The 13985-nt window shown below is 43.7% G+C and overlaps 1 protein-coding gene across 3 annotated transcripts in view; it reads left to right on the top strand.

Moving 5' to 3' along the window:
* Positions 1-6717, top strand: part of LOC134537922 (uncharacterized) — a 35370-nt gene extending 28653 nt beyond the window's left edge. For all 3 annotated transcript variants that reach the window (XM_063378884.1, XM_063378885.1, XM_063378886.1), the window contains one exon: positions 923-6717. In XM_063378884.1, coding sequence (XP_063234954.1) covers positions 923-4259 — 3337 coding nt within the window. In that variant the 3' untranslated portion in view covers positions 4260-6717. The remainder of the gene's footprint in view (positions 1-922) is intronic.
* The last annotated feature ends 7268 nt before the right edge of the window (positions 6718-13985 follow it).

Genomic DNA, 13985 nt, shown 5'->3' with positions numbered 1-13985 from the left:
GACACCTGTTGCAGCACTTGTTTCAGGGACATTGTATGTCCATTTAAACAAGTTTTTTTTGTTCACTGAAATGTGCCTAAAGAAGTATAACCTAACCTCACTTATATAAATGCACTTAAAAAAGTTAATAAACACAATTTTCATTACCAATATTCACAATAAATAAATGTTTTTAATGACTTGGACGAATATTCAATATCAATCACTAAAGTATGAAATTTAAAAGCACATATATATAATTTTTATTTGTGTGTAGCTTTTTTTTGTATGTATGAACCTTTGTTTTCATCCTTTGATAATTTCTTTGCATGGTGTGCGTGCATCATAAAAATTCACTTTCATAATTTTTTCGTAATGTGCCATAAAGAAGTTTAATTTAAAAAAAAATGAAAGATAATGAATCATGTCATGAAGTAGGTCAATGAAAGTGATGGTTGAAGCAACATAGTTTGTTTATTGGCAGTAATAGAAGAAAGAATAATTTTGTCTAGTTGTTATTCCAGTTAGTAGCGTTTGTGGAAGGTAAGGTGCGTACATGTGATGAGTTGTGGTGAAATCACAAATAGTGAATATAAAAAGTAATATTTGGGTGTTAGCAATGTTAGACTTGGCATTTGAAAGGTGGGGTAGGTTAGTTATAGAATTATATATTTTCTGCAGATTGGGAGGTACTGTTTAAACAAATATTTTCTTTCCCTATCAGTTGATGGAGGGTGGCATGGGTCCTACCCAAATCTCAAATGTTAAGTTAGCCATTATGTGGTAACGAAAAACCAAATTTGAATTTTAATTCATTCTGTTTGAATAAAAATATTGATAAATATACTTTTCCAGAAAACTAACATCTCTGTGGTCAGTTCTGTTTCTCTTAAGTTGTGCCTGTCTATCTTCTATTTCTGCATTGTGATGGTTAATGTTACAGGAACAAGGACAACTCTGTGGTGACCATCCTGCTGACGTTGCAGCACAAGTTCGGAGCCGGGCTGGAGCTCGCTGGAGAGAGCGACGTTCACGTGATTCCTTACAGCACCCACAGCAGCTACGACGAGCTGGCGTGTTTCGTGTCGCAGCTACGCCCCAGGCAGATAGTACCGATCATCGCAGAGGCCAGCAGTTGGTGTTCCGTGATTCCCAAGCAGCTGCGTAACTTCTGCAGACGGTCATCCGTTGTTGCCAGTCTGGGAAAACCCTCCAAGCGTGCACGTCCGGTCGATGTGGTAGAAACCGTAGGATCGACCGTGAAAAGAACGAGGATGAGAAGCCCGAGAAAAAATCTAAGCTTAAGCAAGAGAGTTGAAGATAGTGCCCGAAACTGTAAGTCAAGGGAAGATGTAGTCCTGGAGGTTGAATCTGAAAGTAGTGAAGTCATTGAGGTGGTAGCGTGCTCAGTTAGTTCTGAAAGTGAGAGCAGGGGTGATCAAGTGCCATTGCATAAGTCGCCCATGCTATCGAGTCCTGTTGTCACGTGTGTTGACGAGCCTGGTGAGCCCCTACAAGCAGTTGATCACATGTTGAGTGGTGACAGTATGTTCAACCAGGGTGTCAGAGTCTTAGAAGATGATGAGTGTAGCATTCAGACCACATCGCCTGGTGTTGTAGAAAGGTATGACCACAAGCTGTTTGGCACTACGTTACACCAGTGTTTAGTAGACTTTGAAGAAAAATGCTCAAGGCAAAAGGGTAAGGTTAGTCATGCCGTTCAAACAGAAATCAAAAACAGCTGTCATCATCTTGATCAATTTTCAAATGATGAAGAAAACTTTTTGCTAAGTGTACACATTTTGCCATTAGAACTGAAACAGAAAATGGGGCTCAGGTCTTGTGATTGTGATTCTTGCATGATAATTAACAAAGAGAAGCATTCAAAACTTTTCCCCAGGCGGACACAGTTAGCAGATGAGAGAGAAGACGGTGAATCAGATGAACTGTGTTCGTTGTGTGCTACCAAGGAGAGAGACCGTGGAATTGACTCAGTGGCTGGTAATTCAACTGCCAAACATTGTCATGAAAACAAAAATTCTGATGGTAATATTAGAGGGGGCAATAAATTACTTTTCCCATTAAAATGTAACGAATCAATTTGTAATTTGATTAATTCTGCGGACATAAATGTAGCTAGAGTGCAACCACCAGTTCGATTTTCTTCATGTTTGACTGAAAACATGAATGATGTTTCATGTTCTGTGCAAAAACTAAACAACAACTGTTGGGTGACTGAATACGAAGTACCCATAAGTATGTGTGCTTCTGTTGATGATAGTGTGAAGTTATGTATGGAGTCAATTTTGGAAGAAACTTCTGGTGGTCACAGTAGCATGTGTGTTAAAACTAATGCAGAAGATAGTAGTAGACATCTTGATACTAGTTCTCATTATGTTTATACTGCAAGAGAGTCAACTGTTAAAACCAAAAACCAAGCCAGTGAATTATTCCAGAGGGGTTTGAGCAGTCAGGTTGAAAATGAAACAGTTGCAAAACAGAGGTCATTTTTTAAATATTTGGACCTAAAACAGGTACATGACATTGATTGCAGTGAAGAATCACAACAGTATGCATCAAATAAGTTTTCAAAATTGCGAAAAAGAAATTCTTGTTGTGATACCACTTCCTCTATAAAAAATACCTGCAGATGTCTGATTCAGCGAAAAAAAAGAAAATCATATCTGGCCACTCGTAAAGTTTCAAACAAAATTAATGTGACAGGAAATTGTTTAGCCGAGTTATGTAACAAGAAGAGTTTGACAGTTTCATTAGTTCGCTTGAAACCTGACCAGATCAGAAGGTATGAATGCCCTAAAAAATACAGTGAAGTAGTGCATAACAGCTCTGAGGAAACATTTTACACTGCAACTGATGGTTTGTTCCAAAGCTGTAGTAATGATGAAACATTTTACTCTACAGTAAGTTCTTCAGTTCCTTGTAGTCTGCTTTCTAAGACAAATATGCCTACTGAAGAGTTAAACTTGGAAGACATCCCTTTAGCTGATTATTTGTTATTAGGGAAGTGTAAAATAAATGGTTATGGGAAATCGTTAAGTACTGAAAACTCTGGCAGGGATCCGAAAGAAAATTACACAGACTGTAACAACATGGCACCAAAATCAGTTGAACCGGAGAATACACAAATAATTTTAAAACAAATCAGTGATGAGCCTGTAAGGTCCAAAGAGAATAATGTTGTGGATCGTGTTGAGCTGTGTAGTTTATTAAAAGATCAGAGTGGAAGTTGCAGTGACATCCATAGATCAACATTTTTCGGTGAGAACATTAGTAGTTCAGAGAAAGGTGTTGATGTTCACCATGAAAAAAACCTAAAAATATCAAATGAAATTTTGAAAGAAAGACGCCTTCCATCTCACAAAACTGACTTACAAACATTTTGCAACAGCACTGAGAGAAGTTATATAATTTGTTCTGATGATGGTGATGATAGCAGCAATGATGATCTCATCAAAGTACATGATAAAGAAAGGGAAAACAACTGTGCTAAGGAGATGAAAGCTGTCGAGACCTCACACAAAGGAAGCAGCAGTGAAAACAGTAACATATTACTGTCCTCAAGAGAAACTAAGCTACGCCAGAAACGTGAAACAAATCACACCAAGTCCCAAACTTTTGGCACATTTTCCACACAAAGAAGGTCTAGTGTTGAAAGATGTGTTTCTGATACAGGCCTTGAAGTTGGTAGAAAGCGAAGATTAAGGCGTAAGTCTAAAAAGTCATATAGTGCTGTTCAAGCTTGCACACAAAGGAGGTCTAGGAAAGTTTATGAAATATACGATATCAAAGATTCAAGTGAAGATGACAGTGTCGAAAGACGTGTTTCTGATGCAGGCAGTGAAGTTGGTAGAATGCGGAGATTAAGTGCTGTTCAAGCTTCCACACAAAGTAAACGCAGTTGTTCAAAGTACAGAAATGAAGGTGGTAGTAAAGGTGAAGATGAAGAGAACCATATGAAGAACACTGTTGCTGATAGGTCTGCCAGGAGAGAGTGCTACACAAGACTTGACGGCAAGTATTCTAGTAGTGATGACAGCATCGAGGTGGTGGAAGTGAAGCACAGGACAGACAGTGCTAGTGGTTCCAAGGCTGGCAAGCAGAACTCTCCCCTCAGCGTGTCTAGTAGCGAGAGTGACTCCAGCAAAGCTGATTTTTTCCTGTTGAGTCCGAGCCGGAGTACCAGACTGAGGCGGCGGATTATTGATGCCATCAGTAAAAAGAGAAATGAAAGTGAAGTCTCTTTTTATGAACTTTCTTAAATAACTTAATAAATTAGTTGATAATGTATATACAATCTTAAAATTATTTATTTATGGTAGTGATGTGCGAGTCTCGGCATCATCGAGAACGAGTCGAGACAGAAATTTTCTCGATCTCGTCTCGAGATAATTTTTTTGGCTCGGAATTTTCGAGAATTTTGTAAACAAGAAATAGGTTAGGTAATATAATATATTGAGGCAGCATTTTGTGTTGCGTGTTGAAATAATTAACATATCTTCAACGTAACGTAGATCGAATAAAATAAAATATACTTGTTACGCTAGTATACACAATAAATTATTAAAAAGTTAAAAACGAACAACTTCCGTTCACAAGTCACTACATGAAACGGTAAACGTAAACAATGAATTGTGCTGTGGTTATCACATTAAGTTACAGAAGAAAATGATTATTTTCCGTTAATAAAACCAACATTAAAGTTAAAAATAAATCATTTTCGGTATCAATATCAAGTATCAACGTAAAACGGTAAGGTAAAAAATAATAATATAAACATGACTGCAGAACTTTTCCGCGATTGCATTTTGTTTTATGGCCTTAGGTTATACACACGGCCAGCAGTATATAACAAGCAACATGTTGTTTAAATTGCAGTCCGTATCGATAGTGACATATCGATAGTGGCGAATGTTCAGACTTTCATGATCAAGTACCGTCCATGGCTCAAGGAAACTGTATAGACTATGGAGTCAATAACGTATGTTTACATACGACAGTAGGCAAATAAACTTGAGTGTAAAGGTAAAGTTGTAATTGCAATTGCAATTGTGGATACTTGATAAAATTATTGAATACAGTAGAATCTCGTTATAGCGAGAACACGGCTATAACGAGGTATTTTTGAGGAATTTACGGCGTGATCGCTTGTAGCGCGCTTTTGTTATTTGTCTGCTTTATCTCCACCCCTCTCGATCGCCACTAGACATCTTGCCGTTGACGCGTCACATTCTTCAGCCGCGCAGTCGCCACCTAAGTGCGTGGCTTAAAAATAGAATCCCATCCTTTCTTTCTTTTATCAAACTTCCGTTAGTTATCTGTGCCGTGTGTAGACAAAGTTTGAGATTGGAACAGAAACAACGTAAGAAAGTATTTTTTACAAATTTGAAATATGTATGTTTTTATAATCGCGTATTTTCATGTTATTTTTTTTGTTATCTTAAAAGAGATAATATCAAAAAGCCGCTCTAATGAAATTTAATTGTTCTTGGTTAACAAAAACTATTAATTATCAAATATTGTTAATTGTTTATATTCTATTTATTATTATTTACGCGACGTCATACTGTACGCGTACGCAATACGACTGGATTCGTTGATGCAACATAACATAGCATGTTATGCGGTATCAGAAGTAACGAGTAACGTAACGATAGTAACGAGTACTAATTGTTATAGTAACAAATACATACGGTTACACATTTTTTCGTTACTTTTAGACCTCTATAGTCGGCACTACCGTATTTATTTCCGAATCGCTAGGGCAGTTTTCTTGTAACTTCGGTCAGTTGTTGGGGTATCTGTCCGAGAAAGGGGTGGTGATGGTTTGAGTTTAATCCCAAATTTATTTTCTAAAAAAGTTGACTGGTTTCTTTAAATGAAAAAAGTATAGTTTTCCAGCGACTATTACGTTTGAGGCGTACGTGCGTTGCCGCAGCCGCACTCCTGCTTTTTTGTAAGGAATTAAATCGTTGCGCTACACTAGCACCACCTGTTAACGACATCCCGAACCAACATGGCCGCCAGCAGACAGCCCGCGTCAGCAATAGATAGCAGGACAATGCTGCGTCGGCCGCGGGCTGAGATGCTATACTTACGTGGCTTGATAGGGTATTCTGGTTATTTTGACGCAATCGGTGATCGCATCCGTACTTATGGGGTATCGTTTTAAAGAAAATTCACACATCTGCTCACAGAAATTAAGATTTCGTTAATATAACCATTTATTTTCCAATTATACAGGTTTAAACACAATTTTTATGCTATTTTCGGTTAAATTTTATTTTTTGGGGGCCAAAATTTGTCCAATTCGGTTATAGCGAGGACACGGTTACAGCGAGGATCAAACCCGGAACCGTGACACCTCGCTATAACGGGACTCTAGTGTAATTATGTATGTTTGTCAGATTATTGAGTTTTACTTTTTTGGATCATATTATCCTGTTAACTAAAGTACAGATTTCTCGATCTCGACTCGATTCTCGAGAATTTTTAAATTGCTTTCTCGATCTCGTCTCGAATTCAAAAAAGTCTTTCTCGCACATGCCTAATTTATGGTGCAATTCAAGTTAAAATAATGCCTCTGTATATGAAACAAAGTTGTGGAAAATTGTATAAACTTAAGTTTTTTGGATGGTAGAGTATTTCATTCCCTTTTGTATTAATATCTTATGTTTTTGTTAATTATCAGCACATATATTAATATTCATGTTACTTGATCTGAGGATATTATGCTGAAATTTTTTTTTTTTAAACTTTATTTTCCCAAATCAATATATATTGTATGCTGTAATATTTATTTAATGTTTCAATGTGTCTTTTTTAAAATTTATTTTGCCAAAGTTTTATATATATATATATATATATATATATATATATATATATATATATATATATATATATATATATATATATATATATAGTGTGTGTGTGTGTGTGTGTGTGTGCGCGTGCGCGCGCATGTGTGTGTTTATATATATATATATATATATATATATATATATATATATATATATATATATATATATAAAGAGAGAGAGAGACACACACACTAGGGGTGAGCCGATCACCACATTTGCCGATCATGCCGATGCCAGAGATGTGGTACCGATCATGCCGATCTTTTTGACAGATTAGTGCATTTTTAAGTTGGTTGTAAAATATGCTCCAAATTACTTGAAAAGTATTGCATAAAGATACAAATGTGATCACTGTTGGTAAAAAAAAATATATGCACGGTATATATATGCACAATATATTTTGCGGTCATGAAATGACATTAAATGTCTCGACAAATTTGTGGTGTTGAAGCCACGTGTCGAATTTCCACTACGTGAAATTTCGTCTTTGCTAAGGTTGCATCTTGCTTTCCCCTCATCACCTACAACAACGGTAAAATGTTTCCAAACAAAGCTGCTTTTCTTTGACATTTACAATCAAAATGCAATATTTAACTGGAAAATATAAACTCCAATTTTTAACTCTGACTTTCAAAACATTAACAAAATGACTAAACGAAAAACGTGATGAAAATACTGTTGTAAACACGCCAGACAATCGAGGTCCACTATCGCAGTTTGTTACACAATCGATTAGTAATGGATTGTTTCCAATCGAGTCGTCCATATACATACCTGTGTTTTATCACACAATCGTTGCACCATTATTTTAAGACGTCCAAATTTGGAGGAAAAAAAACGTCGCAATATGTTTTGGTCCCGCTGTTAGATTCTAACTGCTTTGTGTGTATAGTTTTCACATATAAAACAAGGTATTTTATAGGTGAAATCTATTATTCATTTGGATTTTACCGTTTACGTATTAAATTGTCAGAAATACGAAGTTGTCTGATGTGTAAATTTTCTTTTAAAGATATTTTCAAACGTTTTAACCTTAATCTGTTCGTCTTTGTCGCTGCTACGTATCGCATATGAAAATGTAGCCGGTTGGCATTATTTATGTTTAATTATGTTGATTCCAATGTAGAACGAGCGCACATCGTCGAATATTGATATCGATAGCTCGCCGTACGCGTGCAATGTGCATGCTCTTTCTCTTGTCGAGTTAACTAAATTTAATAACCCGCACTTTGTCGTGGAAAGTGTGTACTACGACAATAGTTCAGAAAACAAACCTGGACAACGTAGCAAACATTCAAACACAACGATGAAAATAAACAAGTAGTATGGACAACACGACGAAATGCAACTTTCTTTGTTCTATTTTAAGTTGAACAAAATGTTTTGTTGCATAACGTATTAAATGGTTTGGTGTGCTTTTGTTTACTCTTTTTAAACAAACGTACTTTTCATGAATATGTTTATTTTTTAAGAATAACTTTACTTAATTTTTTTTTTCTGCAGAAAAGATTAAAACACGTAAGTAACATAAATGTTACTTAAAAACGTCAAGCAACAGTTCTGAAGCAAAAAATATGTTGGCGCTTTTGTGTTACGTAAAGAGATTTTTTTGTCTGTCTTCAGAAAGCGGTAATCGGCAAAAAGGTTCGGCATGCATGAAGCCGATCATGCAAATGACAAAATGACCAAAATCGGCCAATCTTAATAATTGGCAATCGGCATCGGCTCACCCCTAACACACACACACACACACAGATGCCAACCTTGTGGACTGCCTGTCAGTAGTGAGCAACATTTGGCATAATAAAGAGTGAAAAAAAAAAGGGGGGGGGGGGTCCAGGAAAATTTTGTTTAGTAAGTGCAAAATGGTGCTATTTAAACCATTTTCCTGGTAGAAATACCAATATTATTTTAAGAACCTTTTTCTGAAATAGGAGACTGGGGAGGGTTGATACCGTATTTGAACAAATAATGTCTGCTAAACACATAAAACAATCAAAACACTGCCTTAAATTAAAGATAACTTGCAATTTAGAGAAAATAATCACTCAAAATACATATAACAAAATCATTTAAAGAACTTAATATACTCTTAACTTAAATTAGATAAATGTGTATGCACGATTCAAGCTGAATTGTAAACGTAAAACCAGTACTACTTACTTGTCTTGCAGCTTATTTTTTGTTGCTTGTTTGGCGCTCATGAGGTCCTTTCTTTGAAAAGTGTTTTTGGTAACATAGTTCAGAGCATGACACCATGTTTGTTTTTTCCACCAACAGTGCGCTAAGAGTCTTTGTATTCAAGTTGCTTCGGAAGTCTGTATGGTTTTTGCGAACAATGCTGAATATGCGCTCAGTCGCAGCATTGCTGTGTGGTGACGTCGTCCAGGGCTACGCCCATCTGAGCCCGATGTGCCACCACTTCCCTCCCTTCCTGTTAATCCTCCCGGCTGACGTGTTTTAAATAGCGCGCCGCCGCAAGAGAGCGCTGTAGAATCAGTGCTTCGCTCCCCAAGATATAATAATACTGTGCAATCTTTTGTTTTGTTCCCCAAGTGCCATATGTTTTTATATTAAAATTTATTGTAATTTTTATGCATTTTAACCACGTCCGCGGCACGACGGGAGACAGGGTAACTGTTCAGGGCGCTTGGCGCCAAACACCCCCCCCCCCCCCCCCTCTTCACCACGCTACCTCTGCGGCCATTGCTCGCGCAGTCGCTTCCCGTCGCCAGCTGAAGAGAGACGCTCCGTTCCGGCTCTCCGAGGAAGGCGTTTTCATAGAGACATTGTGTTTGCGTGCTTCGAGTGTTGTTTGTCGGCGTGTGGGGCGCCCTGAGATCCCACTGCGTGGTTAAGGTAATTGCGAAAGGGGGAAACGAGTCACGCCGCCACACGGGCTACGTCACGCCTGAGACAGAGTCTTCTCGCCGGGTCCGTGCCCCCTAGACACGGTGGCGCCCACTAAAAGTACGTTATAAATACTACCGAATCCCCCGACCTTGTCAATTGGCTCCCAAGAGCGTGGGGCGTGACAAAAAGCTGCCTTAACCACCAAGACCGGATGCGCGGGAGTTGTGCGATTGTTAACCGGAGTGCGCGGAGCCGAGCAACCATTGTCCGTGCAGCGCGCCTAACGGTACTCCGTCGGAGCCGAGCAGCCATTGTCTTTGCAGCGCGCCTAACGGTACTCCGTCGGAGCCGAGCAGCCATTGTCCGTGCAGCGCGCCTAACGGTACTCCGTCGCGACCGATCCAGTGACCACTAGCGCGCTTCCAGGAATCCAGGCGCAGCAGAGGCATTCCGCATCCCGGTAGCGGTAATTTTGTTGCAGTGCTTATGTGAGTTGAACTAATGCGAGCATGGCAGATGATAGACGACCGGCAGCTGGAGTGGGCTTAATTAAACCAGAGCTCGTGTTTAACATAAACAGTATGTATTGCGTCACGTGCGCACGTCCGAGGCACGTGGGGGGCGTCACGGGGGCCTCGTGGATGGACACATGCGTGTGTCTGGAACGCTGCGAACCACGCCTGGACGGTTTTGCGGGGCGAATGAATTCAGTCGGGATAGAACGTTTGAAGTGTACTGTGGCAACCTGTACTGGAGAGGCGGGCAAGGACGCTTGGTGCCGAAACTGCCGGGCCTTCAAACACGTGCGGTGTATGGACCAGACCGAGCAGGCTTCTTCACGCGACAGTTGGTACGACTGCACCGAATGTCGAGAGGTGAAGTTCGCAACACGCGGGGCGGCGTTCGCCACGGGGACGCGAGTCTATGTCGAGCCAACAAATGCGTGCGCGCGACCTACGCCTGTGGGTCACATTGAGCTGCCCGAATTTTCTGGACGGACGTGTGACGACCCGGGGAAGTTCGTGCGAGTGTGTCATGAGAGACTGAATCGGTACGGCGTGCCGGACGTGGAGTGGGCAGAGCGCGTGGGAGGCGCGCTAAGAGGGGAGGCGAAGACGTGGTGGAGCATCGTCAGTGAATTCGACATGCCCTGGTCGGAGTTCACACGGCGATTCGAGGCGCGGTTCGCGGACGTGAAAGCGGAGATGAAGGTCAGGACGGAGTTGTACTGTCTGGAACAGAGTCTGAATGAATCGGCGGAGGCGTTCATTGTCAAGAAGCTCCGGCTACATAGACGGCTGTTCCCGGCGAGCGGCCCGGAGGGATTGTTGGAGCGCATCGTCGAGCTGATGCGTCCGGAGCTACGCCCGCATCTACGACATGCAACCCGCCAGACGGCCGAGGAGTTCACGCAACACGCGCGCGCCGTTGAGTATGACCTGAAGTCGGTACGGTCATCCAAATCGACAGTACGAGCAGAGACCGTGACAGCCGCTGACGCAACGGCTGTGGTGCCGTACTTCCCATCCGCCAACAACAGTCGGCAAGAACGCCCGCCACCGGCGTGGCGTAGACGCGAGATTGGCGTGGGGCCGCCACCGCAATGCCACTCGTGCCCGAGTGGCACCTTCCACTGGCATGAGGACTGCCCAGTGCGCAACCGATATCGACCAGCAGCCCAACGGAACGATCCGTCGGGAAACGGGCAGCCGGGGGCGACGCGCTAACACGGCCCGCCACCCCCGCGCAACCGGCTATCACAACAACAACAGCTGGACCAAGCCTGGGGCACGTGAGCGTGGAGGAGTGCGTGCTACTTCGCATCCCGGTCGTGGTCAACGGGCGGGCAGTCAGTGCCCTCATTGACACCGCCGCCAGCCACAACTGTGTGTCATCGCAGTTCGCCGAAGGGACGCCCTTCGAGGCCTGGCCGGGCCAACTCCAGCTGGCGACCACTGGGAACGCCTGCCACACCAGGGGCGTCGTAACGCTGCACGTGGACGTGCGCGACCAACGTTCGAGCACCACGGCGTTGGTGGTCGACGACCTCCGAGACGACGTTATCCTGGGACATCCGTGGCTGTACGACCAAGGTGCCATGATCGAGGTACGCGATGGGTGCGTACATGTCGGCAACCAGGGCCGCCGTACAGTGTATGGCCTCGGACGCTCACCGCCACCAACCAAACACCAGGTCAGTCTCGCTACTTTCAAGCATGGGGTGCCCCGTGAGCACCAGGCAGCTATCCAGAGTGTAATTGTACCCCGCAGTGACGTGTTCGCGACTGCCGATCCGCTGAGACGTACGACGGTCGCAGAGCACTCTATTCCTACTCACCCCCACACCCCTATGTTCATCCCTCCTGGCAGCTACGGGCACACGGGGAAACAGACCATCCTGAATCAAGTGAGGGAAATGTTGCGAGATGGCATTATCGAGCCCAGCGAGAGCCCATACAACTTCCAGGTCGTACTAGCAGAAAAAAAAGATGGCACTTTACGTTTCTGCGTTAATTTTAAACCAATTAACAAGGTAACAGTAAACGCACCACCTCCACTGTTGAACATCGCAGATACAATCGCGGGGTTGGGTAATGCAAAGATTTTTTCCTCGTTAGATCTAAAAGCGGGTTACTGGCAAGTACCCATACGCCCAGAGGACCGCCCTAAAACCGCTTTTACGACTCCGGACGGCAGACGGTTTCAGTTTTGCGCCATGCCCTTTGGATTGCAGGATGCACCCGCCACGTTCCAGAACATGATGACGCGTGTATTAGGGGACTACGCGGGCAAGTTCGCGGCCGCATATCTTGATGACATTATCATTTGGTCACAGACATGGAACGAACACGCGCACCACCTCGCGTTGATCCTAGAGCGACTAGCCGCCCACGGGCTTACATGTAACCCCGAGAAATGTCACGTAGGTACAACGGAACTAGATTTTTTGGGCCTGGTCGTGAATGCGGAGGGGAATCGGCCAACGTCACAACAACTGTCTGTCATTGTAAACAAGCCTATCCCAAACACTCGTAAGCAGCTGCAACGGTTCATCGGACTGGCCAATTGGCTACGTGCGTTCATACCAGAGTTCTCTGTCATCGCCGCACCACTAACGGAACAGCTGTCACCAAAAAAGTCCTACCGGTGGACCACGGAAATGCAAGCAGCTTTCGAGGAATTGAAACAGCGTTTCCGGCAATGTCACTTGCTGGCCCGACTAGATCCAGGGAAGCAGATAATTGTACAAACGGACGCAAGCCAACAGGGAATAGGAGCCATATTGTTACAGCTTGGAGATGCTGGCGAGCCTCGCATAATTGAGTATGCGAGCGCCAAGTTCGGGGCAGTAGAGCAACGCTACAGTGTGAATGAGAGGGAGTGTTTGGGCGTGGTGTGGGCCCTGAGGAGGTACAGGCCACACCTAGAGGGCCAGCATTTCATACTGCGGACAGACAGCCAGTGCCTGAAATGGCTTGCCACTATGCAGGGGCGGCGGTCAAAATTGACGCGGTGGGCTATGGTCCTGCAAGCACTCGACTTTACTGTGGAACACGTCGCTGGCAAACAGAACGAGCTGGCCGACGAGCTGTCGCGTAACCCAGACGACACGGTAGAGGCGCGGGACGACGCGGACTGGGACGAGCTCCTCCCACCCACGAGCGGCACACCGACACCTAGGCCACACACACTTAGTCAGGCGGCGGCGCTGTGTGCGATCACAGATGTAAACAATACCCCCACCCTACCGCCAGGGGCGGAACTAGACGATCTAGACGCATTCGTGCGCGCGGCACAACGCAGAGACGAACACACGCAAGGGCTAATACGTCAGTGCGGGGAGGCTGCGTGCGAGGGGTACTGTGTGCTCGAGGGATTGTTACAGGCACGCACCGCAGGCACTCAACAACCATGGCGGACATTTGCACCCGCAGTGACGCGACGCGAAATATTCACAATGTTACATGTGAACAGACTAGCCGGACACCCGGGTACGGATCAGACTGTACGTGCAGTACGAGACCTCTTCTTTTGGCCCGGGGTTAACAAGTATGTGAGGGACGGCGTGCGAGGATGCCGACACTGCCAACGGCGAAAGGTGCGGCGAGCCGATGGGCGAGAACAACAAAGACCCCGGCGACCATCCGAGCCATTTCACACAGTCGCTCTGGATTTGATGGGGCCGTACCCAAGGTCAGCACGCGGGAAGAGATTCCTGTTGGTTGTGACGGATTGCTTCACGCGCTGGGTCGAGGCCTTTCCGCTGTCAAACTG

The sequence above is a fragment of the Bacillus rossius genome, chromosome 12 (genome assembly GCF_032445375.1).
Source record: "Bacillus rossius redtenbacheri isolate Brsri chromosome 12, Brsri_v3, whole genome shotgun sequence".
NCBI lineage: Eukaryota > Metazoa > Arthropoda > Insecta > Phasmatodea > Bacillidae > Bacillus > Bacillus rossius.
Note: the sequence above shows the minus strand (reverse complement) of the source record. Positions and strands in the feature narration are given on the sequence as shown.